The sequence below is a fragment of the Ovis aries genome, chromosome 14 (assembly GCF_016772045.2).
Source record: "Ovis aries strain OAR_USU_Benz2616 breed Rambouillet chromosome 14, ARS-UI_Ramb_v3.0, whole genome shotgun sequence".
Lineage (NCBI taxonomy): Eukaryota > Metazoa > Chordata > Mammalia > Artiodactyla > Bovidae > Ovis > Ovis aries.
In genome coordinates, this window is record NC_056067.1 from 47,279,468 (window position 1) to 47,302,511 (window position 23,044).

The window sequence follows — 23,044 nt, forward strand, 5'->3', positions numbered from 1 at the left end:
AAGACAGGATGATCGCTTGTATGCATACCACTGCTCCTCTCCCTGGGGTAACCAGCTACAGCTGGAGCACAGCCTTCCAGATTTCAGCTCTGTGTTGACCTAGGTAACTATATAGACATAAAATAGGTAGCTGGGATTTTTTTTTAATACTAATTTTCTTTTTTGTTTGTTAAGAGTGTGTGCCATTCTTCTAAATTACTTCTTGAAGTTTCTAAGTTTGTTCTCCAATTAAAATAGCCCATTTCCTTTTAAGATTGCATTTCGGGGTGGAGATGAGCCTGGATATATATACACGTATGTATATATGTACGGTCTTGGGCTGCAGCTGTTGGGAACTTGGAATCTGGAAGGAACTTAACAGAGGGACCAGGCAGAGACTGCCAGCCTGGGACACATCCCCCGTGGTGAATTAGCACAGGATTGTGACTCAGGGATCCGACATGTGCAGGGCTGTGATGCGGCCATCTGTGTGTGCACATGTGTGAGAGAGACACACGCAGAATGAGGACAGGGACGTGGGGAGATGGGGACAGGGACACAGAGGTGAAGCGGAGACACAGAAGCGTGGGGGAGAGACGCAGATGGACAGGGTTGAGGGCGCCAACTGAGACCAGCTCGAGGGCTAACTGGCCAGGTGGCTGGTTGGTTGGTTGGTTATCTGGCTGAGTGACTGACTGGTTGCCCTGGTAGTTTGGGCTTGGGATTTTCTCAATGGACTCAGGAAACCCAGGACTCCGTGGACTATGGGAGACTCGCCCTGATCTTGGAGCTGCTGGGGACCTGGAGACAGGGCAGTTGGCAGTGGCTGCAGAGCATTTGGGTGTCTGACTCCCGACCCCCGTGAAGGTACTTTGAATGGAGCTGCTTTGTCTTCATTATTAGTGTGTGTGTCTGTGTGTCTGTGTGTGTGTCTGTGTGTGTGTGTGAATCCTGGATGAGGATGTATGAGTGCTGTGGGGAGTGGGGCCTTACAGGGGTCATCTCGGGCTCCTCCAGCAGTCCGACCAGGCGACACTGTTAATCCTGTCTGGTCTGTGTTGGGGGCAGGATTTGATCCCAGGAGATCTGACTCCAGAGCAAGAGCCTAACTTCTGCTGTGAAATTACCGAGGAACAGAGGCCAGGTGTTTACTGAAGATCCACCGTGTTCACAGCTTCATGCCTGCTTTTTAGAGATGACAGTAGTTATGATGACCGTAGAGTCACCCACCTGGGTTCAAGCCACACCTTTGCCTTTTTCCTCACTGGGTGATCTCAGACAGGAAACTTGCCGCTCTGAGCCTCAGTGTTCCTTTCTGTAAAGTGGGGAAAACAATAAGGCCCTCCTGCTAGCAGGCAGTATGGATTGAGGAGGGCCAGGCATGAGGCCAGTGCTTCTTAGCAGGGCCACTATTATTACATGTAGCTTAGGGGACTGGACCTTGGGAGCAGGCCTCCAGCCTGGGCTCCTGGCTCCATAAGAGCCAGATTTGGTTCCCTCTTTTGACAACTTGTACTCATGTGCAGGGATCCCCCTGAGTGATCTCGGGGCAGACTCTGGAGCAGTGAGCCAGACCGAGATGCAGAACCCCGCTCCTCTGACAGTGGGCAAGTAATGTCCCCTCTCAGAACCTTCCCTTCCCCATTTTGAAGTGGAGGTACTGAGAACACTGCCTCCAAGGGTCGTTAGGAAATTTCAGTTCAGAGTTTTGTGACAAGTGCTCTGTAGGGAGCCTGCACTCTGGATGGGGGAGCGGTGGTTACTGTTGGCAGCTGGGCACCACCCAGGAAATCAGGGCTCAGCTCTGTGTGTCCCCCTCACCCCCTCCCCGCCATCTCACCATGGGGAGGCTTCCTGGTGTTCCTGGGGGGCTCCACTGCCCACCAACCACCCCCACCGCAGAGCCGTCCTCAGGTGAGGACAAGCGGAGCCTGGCCCCCCAGGAGCAGGCTGGAAAGAACAGGGCTTTAACAGATGTTCGTTGATGAGGATTTCCTGGCTCTGTTTAATCAAGATTGTCAAATATTGATTTAATCTCCAAGCCCAGCAGATGTGATCTTAGCAGTGGCAATTAGCTGGGATTAGTTAGCAAGTCAGGCTCCACGCTGACAAGACATCATCTTCCAAAGGCAGCCTGACCTGGCCACAGGAGTGAGCCCTGGGAGAGGGGGACAGACTGATATTTAACCAGCAGTCCGACCAGCAGCAGCCACGAGAGCAGACTCAGAAGCAGGGTCCTTGAAGCCCCTGTGGGCCCAGCATTGTCTGAAACAGTGATCGTGGGAACACTTGGGGTTCAAGGCAGTAGCCACTGACAGAAAAGCTTCAATATCAAAATAAACACCACAGGGACTTCCCTGGCGGTCCAGTGGCTAAGACTCCACACTCCCAATGCAGGGGGCCCAGGTTTGATCCTTGGTCAGGGAACTAGATCCCACATGCCGCAACTAAGTCCCAGCACAGCCAAATAAATAAATAAATGGATGGCCACACCAATGCTTGTGGCGTGACACTGGATGTTCAAGTGGGGTGATCCCCCGAGGGGTGTCTGACTTCTGGAAAGGGGCTTGTGCCCCTGATTAAGTCTCCCCAGAAGGATCTCCCCTTGACCACAGAGGCCCCCAGCCCGGCTCTATCACTGTCCCCCACTCCTCGAGCCACGGCTGCAGCTCCTGGGTGGGCCTGGCACGTGTACCCTGACTCCAGGAGGCATCCTTTTTTAATTGTGCATTTCAAAGTCTCATTTGAAGTGAGCAGGACTGCACCAAGAATTGGAACAAGATGCTCAATCCACATGTGCTTCAGGGAGGTAGTGACATCCTCAACCGACCCACCCGACCCCCCAGGGACTTGGCAGCGGGTGCCCTCCTGGCCCTGGGACCACCAGGAAGGAGGGGCTTGTTCAAGGTTGGCCAGCCGTGGGCCAGCTTCTGAGCCCAGAGGAACCAGAGTGTATTCCAAGGCCGCATTTGGTCCTATTTGTTTGCTTGGGATATTATTATTACATAAATTAAATTAATTTAATTTTTGTTGTTGTTTAGTCGCTCAGTCTGACTCTTTTGTGACCCCTTGAACTGTAGGCTGCCAGGCTGCTCTGTCCATGGGATTTCCCCGGCAAGAATGCTGGAGTGGGTTGCCATTTCCTCTTCCAGGGGATCTTCCTGACCGAGGAAATCAAACCCACGTCTCCTGCATTAACAGGTGAATTCTTTCCCACTGAGCACCTACTAATATTTATATATCACTGTATGCCAGGGTTATTCTAAGTCTCTACATTCATTAGTTCATAACGTCTCCAAGAGTTATGCCCTATTATCATCTCCATTTTACAGATGGGAAAACTGAGGTATCAGGCATCTAAGTCACCCGCCCAGGGTCTAACCAAGTGGTAGAGGTGGGAATTGAACCTGAGTGGTCTTTACTTCTAACCACTATGCTACTGCTGTCACATCAGGAAACATCTCTGTTATCTGGTAATAAGTAAGAAGAGCAACCATGGAGCTGTTAACTCATTTATTTAAAAAAAGATTCATCTCTGGGTATAAGCACTTATTCCAGTTTAAGCATTTTGGGTAAATGCTGTTTCCCTTTCTCTGGGGAATACATAAGCCCGAGATGGGTGCTGCTTTCTTCCCTCAGGGGGTCTAGGGGCAAGCATCCTGTCAGGTCACAGAGGAATCTCCACTCGGAAAGATGTGTATTTTTCAGACTCCATGGCGCTAGAGGCCAGGTGGTTGTTGTTCAGTCACTCAGTTATGTCCAACTCTGCAACCGCATGGACTTGGAGCATGCCAGGCTTCCCTGTCCATCACCATCTCCTGGAGCTTGCTCAAACTCATGTCCATTGAGTCGGTGATGCCATCCAACCATCTCATCCTCTGTCGTCCCCTTCTCCTCCCCTCAGTCTTTCCAGCATCAGGATCTTTTCCAGTGAGTCAGCTCTTCGCATCAGGTGACCAAAGGACTGAGGGGGGGACTTGTGCTCAATCCAGGGGGCGGGGTGGCTCTTCCATTCTAACCACATCCATCAGGGTGTTTGTGGCGTGGCTTTCGCTCCGCCCATGTTTCCCTTCCCAGGCTCCACTTTCAAAACTGAAAACCTAACCACAGCCTGAGTCGCCCCTCACCTGTGCAGTTGGGAGCATTTCCTTATAAACTCTCAGAGAAAGGTCTGGAAGAAGACATGCAAGACCCATTCTTTCTAGGATTTGGATTTGAGACAGAGCCTCATAGGAGTCTTGAAGAGGGCCTTGAACTTGCATGCTTGAAAAAGTTTGTATATAGCCAGGGAGAATATTTTGGTTTTTTTAAGTTTTCCTTTATCTCCATTCCATTTCACTCCTTAGAAGTAACTGCTTAACAGTTTGACGGATGTCTTTCTAGACGCTTTCTTGTATATTTTATAGGATTTTTGTACATACACACTCACACTAACAAAATGTGCCTCCCCCCAATTTAAACCTAATGGGCCTGGGGGGACTTCCCTGGTGGTCCAGTGGTGAAGAATCCAACCTCCAGTAGAGGGGATACAGGTTCAATCCCTGGTCCAGGAAGATCCTACATGCCACGTGCTACTGAGCCTGCACGCTGTACAGCCTGTGGACCACAACTAGAGAGTTTGAGCGCTGCAGCAAAGACACCGTATGGCCAAATAAAAAAACAAACAAACCATGCTTTCTAGCTGAGTGATCTTGGGCAAGTTACTAAGCCTCTCTGGACTCAGTTGCATTGGCTTTATTTATTTACTTTTAATATTTATTTATTTGGCTGTGCCAGGTCTTAGCCGCAGCACTCAGCATTTTTGATCCTTGTTGCAGCATGTGGGATCCAGTTCCCTGACCAGGGATCAAACCCAGCCCTGCATTGGAAGCAAGGAGTCTTAGCCAGTGGACCACCAGGGAGGTCCATGCATTGTCTTTAAATGTCTTTGAAGGTCCCTCAGTTAGTCCCTCCCTCACAAGCCGGTCACAAGGATTAAATGGGTGCCTGTGTGTAAGCATTTCCCCCAGGGGCACAGTAAGCACTCCATAAGTAGGAGCCAAGCTCATTCACTTCAGGCCATGGAGACGATTCCTTTACACGACGCAGCGCCCCCTCACTGTTTATCACAGCAGCAGCACCTTCCCTGGAGTAAAGGCAGCCAGACACATTTAACCCATCATCTGCTCCTGGGCACTGGGGCCGGCGCTCCTGTATCACAGCAGAGGGGCAGTGTGAGCGCGCCTGTGATTGAGCCACCTTGAGCCTGTCTGTCAAGGTGCCTTGGGGTGAACACCTCAGGGAGAAGTTCCTAGAAGGGGAATTGCTGGATTCAAATAAAGCAATATGAGGACTTCCCTGGTGGTCCAGGGGCTGACGCCCAGTGCTCCCAGTGCAGGGGGCCTGGGTTCATTCCCTGGTCAGGGAACTAGATCGGAAGTCACATGCTGCAGCTAAGAAGTCACGTGCTACAGCCAACTAAATAAGTAAATATTAAGCAACAACCAATATGCACACCTAAAATTTCAGTGTGTGATTCCAATTTTCTTCCTGTTCTTTCAAGAGGAGAAGACCATTAACCGATTTATATCGTTAGAAGCAGGATGAGCCACTTGGGAACTCTGACCTTTCTGACTGAAATAGCTCTGTATGGCTGCCTTTGCCCATGTGGGGCTGCCCTTAACTCCTAGGTAGGAACATGGACCCTTCCTGGATGCCCAGGAACATTTAGTTAAAAACACCCATTCACGGGGCTCTTTGAGGTTAAATACTAAAGTACAGATTCTCACCATGTGATGTTGTGATATAGTAAAAATATTTTGGTCTTCATTCAGGTTCCTGGCACAAGAGCTTCTAAAACCCTTGAGAGATGTGGGTGATACCATCTTTTTGTTATTCAAGATAAGCTCCTTTCAACCATTACTTGAGTTTATGCTGAAGGGGTGACTCTTGGTGGACGCCTGAATAGCTTCAGGGTTGCCAGAAGAACCAACCATGTGCTTAGAGGGTTGGGCCTATCAGTCCCACCCTCTGACCTCTGGGAAAGGGAGAGGGGCTGCAGGTTGAGTTAATCACCAGTGGCCAGTGATTCAATCAACCCTGCGTTCAAACAGAATCTCCATGAAACCCCAGAAAGGAGGGTTCAGAGAGCTTCTAGGTTGATGAGCTCATCCATGCATTGGGAGGGCACCACACTCCAAACTCCATGGGAACAGAAGCTTCTGCACTTGGGACTTTTCTGGGCTTTGTCCTGTGTGTCTGACTGTTCATGTGTATCCTTTTTAATAAGCCAGTAATAGTAAGTCATATTACTATATAATAATAGATAACTAATAAGGACTGATTGTATAGCATTGGTGGCCCAGACAATAAAGAATCTGCCTGCAGTGCCGGAGACCTGGGTTCCATCCCTGAGTCGGGAAGATCCCCTAGAGAAGGAAATGGCAACCTGCTCCAGTATTCTTGCCTGGAGAATCCCATGGACAGAGGAGCCTGGTGGGCTACAGTCCATGGGGTCACAAAGAGTCGGACACGACTGAGCGACTAACACTATGCCACTTGTATAGCACAGAGAGCTCTGTTCAGCGGTCTGTAATAACCTAAATGGGAAAAGAATCTTTAACAAAAGGAAGTAGTGTTTCCCTGAGTTCTGTGAGCTGTTACCACACATGATGGAGCTTGAGGAAAGGCTCTTGGGAGCCCCTGATTTGTAGCCAAGTTGGACAGACGTGTGGAGAACCTGGGGACCTGCTTCTTGCTGTCGGCGTCTGAGGTGGGGACAGTCTTATCGGACTAAGCCCTTCACCTTTGGGGTCTGTGCTAACTCCAGGTAGTTAGTCCGAGGACTGAGCTAAATTGCAGGACATCCAGTTGAAGAGTTGCTTGGTATGGAAAACCCACACATTTGGTGTCAGAACTGTTGAGAGTACAAAACAGATCACAGTAGTGTATGGCTGTAGTCAAGGCCCTGCTCCTTGTTCTTTGGGCTGATGGAGCAGTCTCTAACGTGATAACTTTCTAATGAGATTTCTGAGATTCCCATCCATCTCATTTCCTAGGGGAGCTCTAAAGCGGCCCTGCATTTGCTCAGATTTCCAATAAAGTGGGGAAAGATATAGGAGGAAAAAAACAGACTCCTAATCTGAAATCTGCTGAGCTGTTGCTGACATTCTAGAGCTTTGTCCTTATGAATTGATTCCGAAGATACATGCGTCACTCATGTATTCATACAGCACACCCATGGGACCTGCTGTATCTTTTATTGAGAGTGGAGCAGGGAAGGTATGGGAGCCAGACTGTCGAGGTCTGCATCCCAGCTGCCCCACTTGCCAGCGTGTGACTTGGCCGTGTTACCCTTGCCTCATCTGTAACATGGGCATGCTAGGGTCCCTACTTAATAGGATAATGATAGCACACAAGTTAATACACCCCACGAGGGTAGCTTCACATGTGATCCATCAGACTCATAGTGTTAGCCTTATTGTTACAAACATCACCATCATATTATCCTTCCCCTCTTCCCAACCACATAGCAAGAACACATATGTTAGATTCCAGTCCACCACAGACTTGGGGCTGTTCAAGGCCTGAGGAGAACAAAAGATATTCAGAGGCTTAAAAATCCAGTGTGCTTGGGACTTCCCCGGTGGTCCAGTGTCTAAGATTCCACCTTCCCAATGCAGAGGGCCCAGGTTCCATCCCTGGTCAGGGAACTAGATTCCACGTGCCACAACTAAAACCCAGCACAGCCAAATAAATAAAATATAGTTTTTAAAAATCCAGGGGGCTAACTCTTGTAGGTGAGTGTGTATGCAGCCCGGAGCCCAGAGAGCTCAGCCAGGGGAGGACAGAGGTGAACCCTGCCTGGATTGTGGAAGAGCTGGTGGAAGGAAAGCATGTGGGCCAGCAACACTGGGGCTGAGGGGTGTGAACTAGGCTCCCTGGAGCGGCAGTCCTCCAAAATACCTCCTCCATCATCACCAGTGCGCTTCAGACCAGTGCTGTGTGCGCTCAGTTGCTCAGTCGTGTCTCTTTTCAACCCCGTGTACTGTACCCCACCGGGCTCCTCTCTGACCATGGCCTTTCTGAGGCAAGAATCCTGGGGTGGGTTGCCATTTCCTCCTCCAGAGGATCTTCCAACCCAGGGATCGAACCCGTGTCTCCTGAGTCTCCTGCATTGGCAGGCTGATTCTTTACCACTGAAGCCACCAGGGACACCCTCTTCAGTCCAGTAATCGCCACCAAAGGTGATCCTCTCGGCGGCATCCAGCCCTGTCGACCCCCTGGTCCTCCCCAGACCACATCCCCCTCCAGTCCCTTCTGCGTCACTCTTGCCCTCCTGCGTCACACTTGCCCTCCTTCCCCCCGGCCTGAGCCCCCTGGGACCGGTGCGCTCGCTCCCTCTGGCACTTGCGGCCTCTCAAGGCTTGACATCAGACCCTCCTCTCTTTGCTGTCTCCATTTCTCCCTCTGTCCTCAGCCCTGGCTGCGTATTGGAGTCCGCTGCAGAGCTCTTAAAAGACGCTCATGCCTGGGCCCCAACGCCAGCCAGGTGATTCAGACACTCTGAGGAAGGAATGGGAACACCTGTATTTTTACAAAGCTCCCCTGGTGCCTCTAATGGACAGCTGGGGGAGAGAACCATGGCCTTGGACAACCCCTTGTACACGGCCTCTCCCAGCTTTCCTGCCTGGACATGTCAGCCTTGCTCATCAGCCCACCTGGAACGCAACAGGCACCCTCTCTTAGTCCTGACCCCATCAGAGGGCACCCCCTCTCTGAGCCTTCAGGGTAGGACCTCCTCCCACCCTGTCACAGCACTGACTCCCTTATATGACTGACTACCCTTTGAAGTTCCCTTGTTTTCTGTCTTTGTTTACTCATTCCTCTGGCTTCCTTCTACCGGATGTACATTCTTAAAAGAAGACATGGTCCATTCTCTATCTTCACTTCCTGCAACAGTAGCACATAATAGTAGATGCTTTAAAAAATTTATTGAATACCAGATTTGAAGTGTTTGTGGAATGAATGAGTTTTACATGCCTAGTAAATGTTGAATGAGTGAATGTTTTTTAAATTTGTATCTGATACTGGAATATAGTTGATTAACAATTACGTTAGTTTCAGGGTACAGCGAAGTGATTCACTTTTACATGAACATGTATCTATTCTTTTACAAACTTTCCCATTTAGGTTATTACAGAGTATTGATCACAGAGTTCCCTGTGCCGTACAGTCGATCCTCATTGGTTATCTGTTTTAAATGCGGCAGTGTGTGCATGTCAGTCCCAAACTCCCTAACTCACTCTGCTCCCTACCCTTTCCCCCTCCTAACCATAACTTCATTTGCTAAGTCTGTGAGTAGGTATTGTGAATAAATTCATTTGTATCATGTTTTAGATTCCACTTCTAAGTCTTTGTCTAACACACTTAGTATGATGATCTCCAGGTTCATCCGTGTTATGGCATTGGCCTTATTTCATCCTTTTTAGTGGCTGAGTAGTATTCCATCGTATATATTAGCGTGTACCACGTCTTCTTTATCCATTCTTCTGTCAGTGGACATTTAGGTTGCGTCCACGTCTTGGCTATTGTGAACAGCCCTGCAGTGACCGTTGGAGTGCATGTATCCTTCTGAACCATGTTTTCCTCCAGGTATATGTCCAGGAGTGGGTTAGCTGGATCATATGGTAATTCTATTTTTAGTTTCTTAAGGAACCTCCATACTGTTCTGCATAGTGGCTGCACCAATTTACATTCTCACCAGCAGTGTAAGAGGATTCCCTTTTCTCCACAGTGAATAAGTTTTTAGTGCTTTAAGAATGTGGTAGATATTTGTTCTGTGAGTGAATGAATGAATAAGTTTTAAGAACTGACTAGTTCTTACTGGTCAAATGAATGACTTGTATATGCCAGAAATGGCTGAATCACCAGTTGTTATATATGCTTTGTTGTTGTTTCGTCATGTAACTAAAATGTCCAAAGGTAGAATTGGGTTGGCTTCAGGTTCAGGCTTGATGTTGAGACTCACATAGTGACTGTAAGCCCCCAGATTGGCTGTAACCTCAGCCCCTGTCACAAACGGACTTCCCTGGTGGCTCAGATGGTAAAGCATCTGCCTACAACGCAGGAGACCTGGGTTCGATCCCTAGGTAGAGGAGATCCCCTGGAGAAGGAAATAGCAACCCACTCCAGCACTGTTGCCTTGGAAATCCCATGGATGGAGGAACCTGGTAGGCTACAGTCCATGAGGTCACAAAGAGTCGGACACGACTGAGTGACTTTACGTTCTTTCACTTTTCACAAATGATTCTCCCCTCATGATCACAAGAGGCTGCAATGATTCCATCCTTCACATCCTCTCCTACTTGGGGTAAGAGGAGAAAGGACACTCTTCAGCCCCGGCACTTCTAGCAAAGCCATCACTGAGTCTGTGGTTCTGATTGGGTCACATGATTTGTTCCTGACCTCAAGAAGAAGCCCTTCTCTAGCCCATGGGATAGAGATTAGAGGAGGCAGATTCTCAAAGGGAAATCTGGGCTGTTGTTAGAAAAAGAAGTCATGGAGCAAACTACAAATGTCTTAACACTGGAAGACTTGTGTTTTCCCCTTCTGCTCTGCCCTGTGAGGTTCTGGTGGACATTGTGGCCCAGCAGAGCATGGCCCTTCAGAGCCAAGCTGAGGCCATGATGCTAGCCTGTTAGTCTGCTGTTCTAGCCTCCAGGCTTTGGGGGCCTGATAAAGAAGTGTCTTCTCAGCTCCAAGTTAGTTCCCCAGCATCTCACAAGTTATACCATAAGTTGCCTGCTCTTCTAACAGACCCTGATGTTCTCAGGGAACCAGTGTGGCCAGCCCCAGGTACGAGTCCTCCCTGGCCCAAAGGCAATCAGAATGGTCACAGATATTGCTTTACCAGCTTCTCTGGCAGATAGAGTGGCCATAGTGACCGCATTCTGGCCAATGAGACATAAAAGGAAGTGTGTGGAGGTAGGGCCAGTGTTCTGACAAATGTCCTCATTCCTGATTAGAGCAGATAGATAAGAAGGATGCTCTTACATCATCTTTTCTTTGGCCCTTGCCAATAGTGCAGTGAGAAGCATGACTGTAGCCACCAGCTTGTGACCGTGAGGCCGCAGTCAAAGATGCAGGCCAGCTGCGCACTGCAGGACAACGGCGGGGGAGGAAGAGAAAGAGCCTGGCATCATTCACCTGGCCCAAGCCTGGAGCTGCCGTATCTGGCCTCCTTCTTCCATGAGATGATGAATCATTGCCCAAGACACCATTGGGCGATACCATTACTTGCAGCCAAATGCCTCCCATTGTTGCTTGCTTCTCCTTGTGCCACTGCCTGGACCCCATTTGATCTCCTCTGCCACTCATGGCTGCCTTTGCTCACAGCACCGCGTATTCATCAAGGTCCTCGGATGCCAGCAGCAGAAGCCTGACTTGATAGTCTTGGGCAGAAGCAGATTTATCAGTGCCTCATAGAATCAAAAGGGGGAAAAAAAAAAAAAAAGAATCAAAAGGGGCCCAGAGGGCCCATCGTAGAAAGCAGGCCGGGAGCCAAGCAACCCTGGAAGAAACCCAGGGACTTCCCTGGTGGTCCAGCGGCAAGACTCCATGCTCCCAGTGCCAGGGGCCTGGGTTTAAATTCCTGGTCAGGGAACTAGATCCCACAGGCTGTAACTAAAAGATGCTGCATGCCACAGTGAAGATTGAAGATCCTGTGTGCCACATCTAAGACTTGGCACAGCCAAGTAAACAAGTACACATTTTTAAAAAAGAAAGAACCCAAGCGTCCCTTGCAAGTCACATGTAGGAAAAGCCAGATCCATATTCCCTGTCACTGCAGGACACCCTCCAGCCTTTCATGCTCTGCTGAGGTCCCCCACCCCCCCACCGTGCACTTCTGTCTGGGGGCGGGGGAAGAGCTCCTGCCAAAGAGACAGGAAGGAATGGTGATAATAGCAGGGACCCTGAGCTAGAGGGTATAATCCCCAGTTCACAGATTAAAACTGAGTTGTGCTTTCAGTGACTAGTCCACGGCACAGCAGTGTCTGAACCCAGGCAGGCTGGCTCTCATATTGTGAGCATCTCCATTAGGCAGAGGAAGTTCGACAGAGGCAGCTGGAAAGGGACCCGTGTGTACCGGTCCCTGAGCCCCAGGGAGGCTGCGGGTATCACACACTTAGTCTGGGAACGTCACGGGGAGATGCAGTGGCACCTGCTCAGGGAGGGATTTGTGCAGAGAGACTGGGGCCTCGAGAACATCTGTGTGTTTTCACAGAGCAAAGCGAATTGGGGGTTTCTGACTGAGCGGGAACAAAATGCCATCAGCAAAGCCCATCTGTCAGAGGTGTTTGCATAAGCAAGTCAGGGTTGCTTCGTGGCCACTGTTGTTTTCCAAACCAGCCCAAATGGGGCCTCTGAAGACTGATCCTCTGAACCCTGCCAGGCTGACCCCAGGACACAGCCAAGCTGCTGAGTGCTGCCGGCCTGGACCCCTAGCCTGGCCTGGGACCTGGGGCCCAGCAGAGTATGGGGCTGCCTTCAAGCCCTCATTGCAGGCAAAGCTGAAGACCAGTCACATAAAGTCACAAACCAACAGCCTCTGCTCAAATCCGGCCCGCATGCTGCCTTTGTCGGCCCTCCTGGTGATGTGTGTTGTAATACTGTTGAGAGGTGTTCTGTTGACAAGAAATACATGCAAGTAATCCAAACAGTCGCCAGTGGTGTGCAGGGAAAAATAAGGCTCCTTCCCACCCCTTCTTCAAAAACACAGATCCTGGTGATACACGGGCTCCCCGGGTGGCACAGTGGTAAAGAATCCACCTGCCAGTGCAGGAGATGGGGGTTCAATTTCTGGGTCAGGAAGATCCCCTGGAGAAGGAAATGGCAACCCACTCTGGTATGCTTGCCTGGGAAATCCCATGGACAGAGGAGCCTAGTGGGCTACAGTCCATGGGGTCACAAAGAGTCAGACATGACTGAGCATGGGGATACACAGTAGCTCACATTCTTTTGGGGAGGGAGACGAGGGATAAATCAGAGAAATAAGTACTAAGGAAAATACACGAAGCAGGGGAGGGAGGGGACTGGGAGTGGAGGGAAAAGATACCCAATTTCCCTCCCCAGAGGCAATCACCATGAGCAGTTTCTTGAAAATCCTTTTAGAGGTCATCTCTGCATATAAATTTGTTGCTGTGATAGCTGCTGATTTTGTTTTTTCAAACTGGGAGATGTTGCATACAGTTCCAGACTTCCAGTTTGTCTTGAAAAACCCCATGATCAGGCATTCACATTCCTGCAAGGCTCAGTTGCAGGAGCTGAGGCCCACCTGCCTCTTCAGAAGACACTTCTGCTGGCCAGGTCATCACAGCTTCACCTGGCCTCCATTTCCCTTAACCAGCCCAGCCCTGGGGACTTTCCACTTTCTTGCCCCTTCTCCACCCCCTCCCCTGTGTGCCTCCCTGCAACTTCTTCAGGAATGCTCTCGTGCTCTTGGGGAACCAGGAAGAGGGTTTTGCTCTCCACCTCACATCTCTCCCCTCGAGTTCTCACTTTCTCAGAGGTTACAGGCTCCCCTCAGGAGTCTTCCCAGGTGGAGCAGTGGTAAAGAACCCGCCAGTCAATGCAGGTTCGATCCCTGGGTTGGGAAGATCCCCTAGAGGAGGTCATGACAACCTACTCTAGTAGTCTTGCCTGGAGAATTCCATGGACAGAGGAGCCTGGCGGACTACAGTCTATGGGGGTCACCAAGAGTCAGACACGACTGGAGCGACTTAGCACACATAGGCTTTCCTCACTGTTTTGCTCCATGAATCTGCCTCATGCTTCCCGCTCGCTCCCTCTCTGCCAGCTAACTCCATACCTCTGGGAAGGAGTTGTGAAATGCTTCTTGCACGTGTGTGTGCATGTGCACACACACACACAGTCATACTCTCACACAGGAAGCTTTCGACTTCCTCACTCAGAAAGCATGCACAGTCACCGACCACAGTGGCTGTGTCCAGCTCCACATTCTAAAGGACAGAAAAGTTGCGGTCCCCTTGAGTCAGATGCTGACCCAGCATTCTGCTGCCCTGTAGAGAATCAGTTTGGTTGGCAGGAGCAAAGGGCACAGCTGCTGGGCCAAGCAGGAGGTTTTGCCATAGGCCATGATCCACTTTCCCCTTCCTTCCCCACTGAGGGTTTCATCTTCCAGCAGCTCAAAGTGGAGACAAACGGAAGTGATCCTGCAGAGGACTTTACGTTGCCGGGCAGAAGAAGGATGAATTTCCCTTCCCCAGAGGTCTGCAAGTCAGGATGCATATACACATCAAGTTAGATAGAAGCTCTCTGTTCACTCGTTCATACACTAAAAGAGTGAATGAGGGTCCCGGACACTGTTCTGGGAACTGGGGCTACATCAGTGAACAACAGAGACACCCTTACCATTCTGGAACGGATCATTTAGTGGTGGGGATGGTCAGTAAATAGATAATGAGCAAAGTAATTTCAGCTAGTGGTAACTGCCAAGGAAAAAGAAGAAAGAGTGACAGAAAGGCTTTGAGGGTGGTTTTGGAAGGCTTCATTAAAGAGCGAATGTCAAGTGAGGGAACCGGCCTGGTGAAAAACCGACAAAGGATTCCCCACGTATCCCAGATGGAGCTGGATGTGTTAGAAGAATAGACAAGAAGACCAGTGTGATGGGATCTTAGGGCTAGGGAGAGGCATCAGAGAGCCTGGCCAGTCCTGTGGGGCTGGTGAGCCAGCAGGAGCAATTTAGATTTTATTCTAATAAATTAGAAGCTACTGGGGAGATCTCAGTGAAGTAGTGATGGGAATTGATCTACTGGCTCTCATAGTATAGTAATCACGTAGATTTCCAGAGACAGTCCCTTCGCAAAATCCACCAGTGCTCATAGTGATTCCTCCATCTTTTTCACTTCCTTTCTGGCGGGTGAATGGTCAGGTGCACTGGAAAACAGACAACAGTACAGCCTCTGCATACAGCCACCAGTAGTCAGGACTCGTGGCAGAGGGGCTGCAGGGGAACATGTTTGGACACTACAGAGAATAGCCAGCCAGATCCTGAAAGTGGGAAACTCTGAGACAAGTGACCCTATTCCGTCCAGAAGTAAATATCGTCAAGATGGGGAGGGGAAGGTGTAGAGTAGCAGAGACCTGAGAAATATAATCTGCCAGAGCAGAGCAAAGATATTGTTTGGATCCTGATTTGAGCAAACCACCTCTCAAAACACACTTTTGAGACGATGGGGGTGGCAGGGGAATGTAATTCAGTTGGGGTATTACATCACCTTTAAGAATTCTTATTTATCTAGATGGGTGTGATAAAGGTGAAAGTGAAAAAGTGAAAGTGTTAGTCGCTCAGTCATGTACAACTCTTTTGCAGCCCTATGGACTGTAGCCTGCCAGGCTCCTCTGTCCATGGGATTTCGCAGGCAAGAGTATTGGAGTGGGTAGCCATTCCCTTCTCCAGGGGATCTTCCCGACCCAGGGATCAAACCCAGTTCTGCATTAAAGGCAAATTCTTTAGAAGCCTCTATGATAAAGGTATTGTGTTTTGTTTTGTTTTGTTTTGTTTTGGAGGCCTTATCACCTAGAGATACAAGCTAAAGTATTTATAGGTGACATGGCCTGATGTCTGGGATTTACTCAGTGGTAAAGAATTCACCTGCCAATGCAGGAGACTCAGGTTCAATCCCTGGGTTGGAAAGATCCTCTGGAAAGAAATGGCAACCCAGCCCAGTATTGTTGACTGGGAAATACCATGGACAGAGGAGCCTGGCGAGCTACAGTCAATGGGGTCGCAAAGAGTCGGACACAGTTGAGCGAGTAAACAAGAGCAGTCCTGTCAAAAACACCTGGAGTCGGGGAGCAGATGGAAGGAATGAGAAATAGTTAGTGGTGTTGAAGCTGGTATGGAGGGGGCTCATCATGCTCTTCTCTCTGCTTCTGGGTACCTTTGAAAATTTCCATAATAAAAGTTGTTGTTTTTATTTTAATAAGTAAAGTTGAAAAAAAATAGGTCATTCTGTGGCAGCAGTAACCTCACATCTCACTTCTGTCTTTCCTCCCTTTTCAGCATGGCAGGGAAGGCGGCCCTGCAGCCCGCCAGCCTTCACACACAACTGCTGCTCTCTCTGCCCCGCTGACCCACTCAGTCTGGAGGCCCTGGGACAGCGCCTGCCTCGAGAGGTTGTCCAGGCACTGCTGTCCACAGCGATGGTGGAGAATTGGACTCCACAGGCTCACAACCTTCCCATCAGGCTTCAGGGGCCAGCATCCTTCATCCTAGGACTGGTGGCCCTGAACAATGGCTGAGGGCCAGGGGACCCCATAAAGTTAGGCTACAGCTTTCAGGGGCCAGCAGCACTCCAGCGCCCGTGGACTATGACCACCTATCGGCCCATCCCCAGTGATGGTGTGGACCTGGCAGCCAGCTGTGGGGCCAGGGCGGCCGATGTCCTGCCCGGGCCGCACACAGGGGACTACGCTCCCTTGGGATTCTGGGTGCAGAACGGCAGCGTGCCCCAGCCCGCGGGCGAGAGCACGGTCAGCGCCCCCACCCGCCCCAGCCCCACCACCCCTGCCATGCCCAAGATGGGCGTGCGCGCCCGGGTGGCCGACTGGCCGCCCAAGCGGGAGGCCCTGAGAGAACAGAACAACCCCAGCCCCTCCCTGGACGCAGATGGCACGAAGGCCACGAAGGCGGCCCATGCCATGAGGAGCGTACAACAGAACGGACAGCCCCCCGCCGGTACCCCTACCCCGGCTTCCTCAGGGTCCAAAGCCTTGCACCGACTCGCCAGGAGGCGGTCTAAGGATGTGGAGTTCCAGGATGGGTGGCCCCGGTCCCCCGGCCGGGCCTTCCTCCCGCTGCGGAACCGCAGCAGCAGCGAGATCACCCTCAGCGAGTGCGACGTGGAGGACACGGCGGAGCCCCGGGCGGCCCGCCACACGGGGGCGCTGCCGCTCTTCCGCGAGTACGGAAGCACGTCCTCCATCGACGTGCAGGGCGTGCCCGAGCAGAGCTTCTTCGACATCCTCAACGAGTTCCGCAGTGAGCAGCCTGAGGCCCGGGGCACCCCGAGCCTCACCGAGCTCCTGCGGGCCGATCCCGGTCCCCACGTCTCGGGGGGCGGCGGCGGCGGCGGCGCAGCCAAGGGGGAGGCCCGCAACGGGCAGCCCACCAAGGACAGCCTGCTGCCGCTGCAGCCCCTGAAAGAGAAGGAGAAGGCCCGCAAGAAGCCCTCGCGGGGCCTGGGCGGTGGGGACCAGGTGGACTCGTCCATTTTCCGGAAGCTGCGGAGCAGCAGAGCCGAAGGCGAAGCGGCCCGGTGCCCCGGGGAGGCCGAGGACGGCCGGAGCCCCCCGGAGGCCAGCCGGCCGTGGGTCTGCCAGAAGAGCTTCGCCCACTTCGACGTGCAGAGCATGCTGTTCGACCTCAATGAGGCGGCAGCCAACCGGGCGTCCACGGCCCAGCGGCGGAACACGACCACCGGGGCCTCGGCCGCCTCGGCCATGGCGTCCCTGACGGCGTCGCGGGCCCACAGCCTCGGTGGCCTGGACCCCGCCTTCACCAGCACGGAGGACCTGAACTGCAAGGAGAACCTGGAGCAAGACCTGGGCGACGACACCAGCAATGACCTGCTGCTCAGCTGCCCGCACTTCCGCAACGAGATTGGCGGCGAGTGCGAGCGCAACGTGAGCTTCTCGCGGGCGGCCGCTGGCTCCCCAGGCGGAGGTGGGGGCGGCGGCGAGGTCCGCCCTCCGGAGCCCACCCTGAGCGCCTACCGCACCAACGCCAGCATCTCGGTGCTGGAGGTGCCCAAGGAGCAGCAGAGGACGCAGAGTCGCCCGCGGCAGTACAGCATCGAGCACGTGGACCTGGGCGCCCGCTACTATCAGGACTACTTCGTGGGCAAAGGTGACGTGGGGGGTGGACGGGCGGGTGAGGCATTGCTCCTTCATATTCTGTGTTCGTCCTGCCCTGGCACGGAGGATGCAGAGAGGAGCTGGGGGACTCAGTGAGCCCCGTCTCATGCAACATGCCTCAGACTGCGCTGCAGGAGACAATAGACAGGCATTTGGCAAATAAGTGCTGCGTTCAGCTGCGTGCCAGGCACTTTGTAGAGTCAAGGTATACAGTGTTGACCAGCTTAACGCAAAAATTGTGTCTTCCTAGCATACAGTGTTTTAATGGGGGAAGACAAGCAATTATGCTAGATAAATATCTAAAGTATATAAGGCGTCATGAGGTGGGAAGTGCGGTGGAGAAAAGTAAAATAGGGAGGCTGGAAAACAGTGTCAGTGTCCAGGTGTTGCGTTTTCAATAAGGAATGGTCAGGGAGGACTTTCTAGGTGGGTCCCTTTTGAGTACTGAGCTGAAGAAGGTGAGGGAGGGAACCTTGCGGGGATTGGAGGTGGTGTTCCTGGCATGGAAAACAAGTACAAAAGTCCTGGAATATTGGGGGAATAGGATAGAGGCCAGTGTTGCCGGGACAGAGTGCCTGACGGAGGCTGAAAGGAGAAAGATCACACGGGGTTTTGTGAGCCATGGTGAGGACTGCCATTTTTACCTTAAGTGAAATGGAGCCACAGGAAGACTCTGAGCAGGAGAGGGCCTTGATGTGACTCAGGTGTTCACAGCTTCCCTCTGGGGAAGGAAGCTGTAGGGGCAGAGGATCAGGGAGACCCAGGGGGAGTCTACTGCAATAGTCCAGGCAGGAAATGGTGATGGGAAAGTCTAGGATGGGAGCCCAGGAGTGAGGAGAAAGCAGGCAGATTCTGGATCCCCCTCAGAAGGTGGAGCTGCTGATGTTTGGAGGGTGTTAACATGGGGATCACACATGGTTAAACTCATTGATGCTGATGAGGCAATCCTCAGAGGCAGCAGAGCGTAGTGCAAAGACCACAAGTCCAGGCAGCCGCAGAGGCCAGGCAGGAGACAATAGAGGGAGGCAGACCAGGCAGGGGCTGTGCAGAGGGGAACTCCGGTTCACTATTGTCATCCAGGAAGTGTAGACAAACCCAGTGTTGCCATCCTTTCTAATTATCTAGATTCTCCTGAAATTCGGATTTTTTGAATATGGATTCTCCTATGTCAATTCAGAATTGCTTGTAACTGCCAGTAACAGGCTTAAACAACATAGATTATTTTTCTCCACATAAAAAAGTCTAGAGCTGTGCACCTCAGGGCTAGTATGGTTACTCCTCAGCATCAATGGAATGCCAGCCTTAGTGCATTAGCCTCCAAGCCCTCAGAGTGATCTCCTGATGCTCAAGATGGCTGCCTGAGTTCCAGCCATCACATCCATGTTTCCAGGCAAAGAGGAGGAGGAAAGGATTCAGATAGAATAACAGATTTCCTGTCAAGTCAGCACCCCTCCCCTATCTTTTTATTAAGTCAGCCCCTTTTAAGAAGAGCATTCTCAGAAGTCCTAGCCAACTGCTTCTGTTTACTGGCCACTCCAGTCTGCAAGGTAAGCTGGGAAATGTTGGTAAGACAGAGCCTCTCTCTTTTCTTCCTCTAAGAACAGAGGTTTTCTCTTAAGAAGGGAAGAATAGGTAATGAAAAGGCAGCTAGTACTCCACAGCTAATTTAAAATTTTTTGTAAAGCAGTGTCCTAGTCAAATGCAACTAATGTCATCCCTCTGGGTCATCCCTTTGTCCAGAGTACAGTCTCTGGCGCTCCACCAGTGCTGGGCTCAGCCTTGGGCTTGGGATGTATGTTTCATAGCTTATTAGCTACATGACACATTTTACCCCTTGTACTCTGTGTCCTCATGTGAGGAACAGAGATGATTGTAGCAGTATCATGTGTCCAGAAAAAAAGTGACACAGAGATTGGAAATTAAAGGATGAAAAAAGAAGTTCAGACAGTGCTAATCAAGAGAAAGCCAGTGAGGCAACATCAGTATCACACGAAATAGACTTCAAGGCTAACAGCATTTGTTAGAAGAACCAAAAGGACCGTTTCAAGTAGATTTTCTAAAAATTTACCAAGAAACTCTAGTAGTTGTGTACCTGGTAACCTGGTTGAGGGGCATATAAATAAAAAACTAATACGGCTACAGGAGTACATGAACAAATCCACAACCCATGGGAGAAGTTGAAATTCTGTCTGTCTTTGAAATTTACAAACCTAGTGGCCAGAATTGAGGGGATTTGAAAAAAATCTGGTTTTGCATTTATATTATATTAATTTTCTACCTAACCAGCAGAGAACACATATTTCATTTAGTGCACAGGAATACCTACACGGAAGGACTGTGGTAAGGATCAAAGAAGATTATACATCAAAACACTCAGTTCTTCATCAGGCAGGTAGTAAGAACTTATCATGGAGCTTTAAAAAGAAGCTGTTTTCTTTCAAAAAATAATTTCTTTGTAGCTCTGGAAGCTCAGAAATGTTAGTCATTGGTCAGTGTTTATTGAGTGCCTAGTATATTCTAGGACCTCAAGGGTACTGGGTATGCATTGGTGGAAAACAGAATGGTCCCTGCCAATGTTTCAGGGATAGATTGATATCTGTGGAGCACATTTATTCTGGAGCACATTTATTCTGTTCTTTGACCAATTGGGGAGATTGTCTAATCCACTGCAGGTGCTGTTCTGATTGGGACCATTAATTAACGTTATTTGAGCTTTCGATAAGCCTTTAATTCACCAAGAGCATCTCATGAGACTAGGAATCCTCTTTTAAACATGGAAAGCACTGGAGTGGGAAGAAATTTCTGGCAGTGTATAGATGCCCGCTTCATGGACTGAAGTTGAGACAGACTGCTGGTGGGCATGCACCAGAAGCAGGACATACTTGGGTTAGACACCAGGAAGAACTGTTTGCCTGGAAAGGTTGTAAGACAGCAGCTTTTTTTTTTTTTTTAAGCACAGACAGCTGTCATTTCAGAGAGAACAAATGAGTTCCTCCATGACTCGTTAAAGGCTCAGTCACCATAAGGAAAAAAAGTAGTGCTGAAGTTTCCTACATCTATGGGAGCATGGCTAGATACAGGTGATGCTTAGGGACTTGAGTTGTGGTCCTGTTCTGCGATGAATGTCATGCCCTGTGGGTAATAATAGCCAACACATCTCACTTGCTCCCTCTGTGCCTGGCTCTGTGCTCCCCACTTACTAACCTATTTAATCCTCACAGTCATGCTGAGATGTGAATCTGTCCTTCCTGATCCCACTCTACTAATGAGAATGCTGTCAAGTGACGTGGGCCACATGTAATGAGTCCAGGGCCCGGATTTCAGCCAAGCAGAAAACACTGTAGTCTACAATCTTTTTTTTTTTTTTTTTAGACTAGAATTGTAACTGCTTCACAAGGGCTAATTGGCAGCTAAGCCGCTGAACATTTGCAAATACGAGATAATCACAACGAGAGACTAAGTTTATTACAAGGCAGGCACCGCACTAAGCGTTTTTTTATTTGTAGCTTCAGTTCACTCTCACATCACCTCTTATGAATTGCAGGTAGCACTAGGGCCCGCTTTTTCCTAGATGAGAACATGGAGACTCAGGAAACTTCTATGACTGCAAGAAGGTACAGTAAGGTGGGCTTGACCTCTCATGGTCTCTCCATCTAGTGTGGCTGCGACCAGGCATGAAGTTTGTGTGACCAGGACCCCACAGGGCACACAAGAGCCTTCCCCGACTGTCCCCTCAGCAGGCCTGCCGTGGGACATCACCCCTCCTTCCCAGAGAGCTGGCTCTGAACTTCCTTGCTCTTCCTTCGCAGAACACGCCAATTACTTCGGGGTGGACGAGAAGCTAGGGCCAGTGGCCGTGAGCATCAAGCGAGAGAAGCTGGAGGACCACAAGGACCACGGGCCTCAGTACCAGTACAGGATCATCTTCCGGACCCGAGAGGTAGGTGCAGTCGCTCACGTTCCTGTGACATAACGCCACAGCCACTCACATTGCTGAGCCCCTACTCGGTATCTGGTTCTGTGAGCACGCGCTGCCCCTGCTTCAGCTCCTGTAATCCTTCCCACAGCCTCACAAGAGCCATCACATCAGTCCCCCCATTTTACAGACGAGAAGACTAAGACTCCGAGACATGTATGAATCAGTGGCCAACGTTGGAATCCAGTGGGTCTGACCGCAGAGCCCCGGATTCTGATATTTGCAAAAGGTTGAAGGTGGCGAGCATAAAATATAAAGGGAGAACTGTAGGCGATTCTTTCAGGATCGTGAGGTGTCCTGCAGAGTGGAAAGGCAAATGAAGGCCGCCGGTCTCAGGCAGGGTAGGAACTGGGGACTCTTAGGAGCGGGCACTGCTGTTGATGGGCTCAAAACATCCCAGCCCTGCTCCTTCCATTCAGAATAGAGGAGTCCCTTGTCCCGGCTTGGTCCAAGTCTTCCCCTGGAATAAAGGTCAGCTGTGGCTAAGGAACGAGGCCTGTTCAGGGCACCCTGTGTGATTAGGTCTCTTAAGTTTTAAGTGGCAGATAATCTACTGTCTGGGGTTTTTTGTTTGTTTGTTTGTTTTAGTTTGGCTCTCATAGACAGAGGAACCTGCCAGGCTCGTTGGAGCTTGAGAGATCTTTACTTGTGGCATGCGAACTCTTAGTTACAGCATGTGGGATCTGATTCCCTAACCAGGAGTGAAATCCAAGCCCCCAGCATTAGAAGGGCTGAGTTTTAGTCCCAGTTTTTGCCTGCTTTAAGCCAGAAGTAGAAGTCATTGGCCCATGAAACTGCAAGTCCAGGGGTAGGGCTGGCTTCAGGCATAGCTGGATCCAGGCACTCAAATGATGTCACCAGAGCTCTGTCTTCCTGTCTCTTCCACTCAGCTGGCTTTGCCGCTTTTTGCATTGTGGGTTGTCATTCTCTTCTGCAAACAGACCAGCTGCTCGAGTCTTCCCCATCTTTATACTTTCTCCTCCGCATTCTTGCCTGCTGGAGCTCTGGGAAGAACTCTGATTGGCTCTGCATGGATCACATGCCCGTGCCCCAGGCCAGTCACTGTCATCAGGGATGGTAGAGGAATGCTCCACCTTGGGTCCAGGGCCAGGCAGGGCACTGTGACTGATGGTTCTGTCAGAGCCACCTGGCGGTGCTCGAGAGGCAGTT

General features: G+C 50.7%; 1 protein-coding gene across 7 annotated transcripts in view; it reads left to right on the forward strand.

Moving 5' to 3' along the window:
* The window catches only part of SIPA1L3 (signal induced proliferation associated 1 like 3), a 254,293-nt gene that overhangs the window by 131,625 nt on the left and 99,624 nt on the right, over positions 1–23,044 (forward strand). For all 7 annotated transcript variants that reach the window (XM_042230909.2, XM_027977924.2, XM_042230912.1 and 4 more), the window contains 2 exons: positions 16,046–17,890; positions 21,708–21,838. In XM_042230909.2, coding sequence (XP_042086843.1) covers positions 16,354–17,890; positions 21,708–21,838 — 1,668 coding nt within the window. In that variant the 5' untranslated portion in view covers positions 16,046–16,353. The remainder of the gene's footprint in view (positions 1–16,045; positions 17,891–21,707; positions 21,839–23,044) is intronic.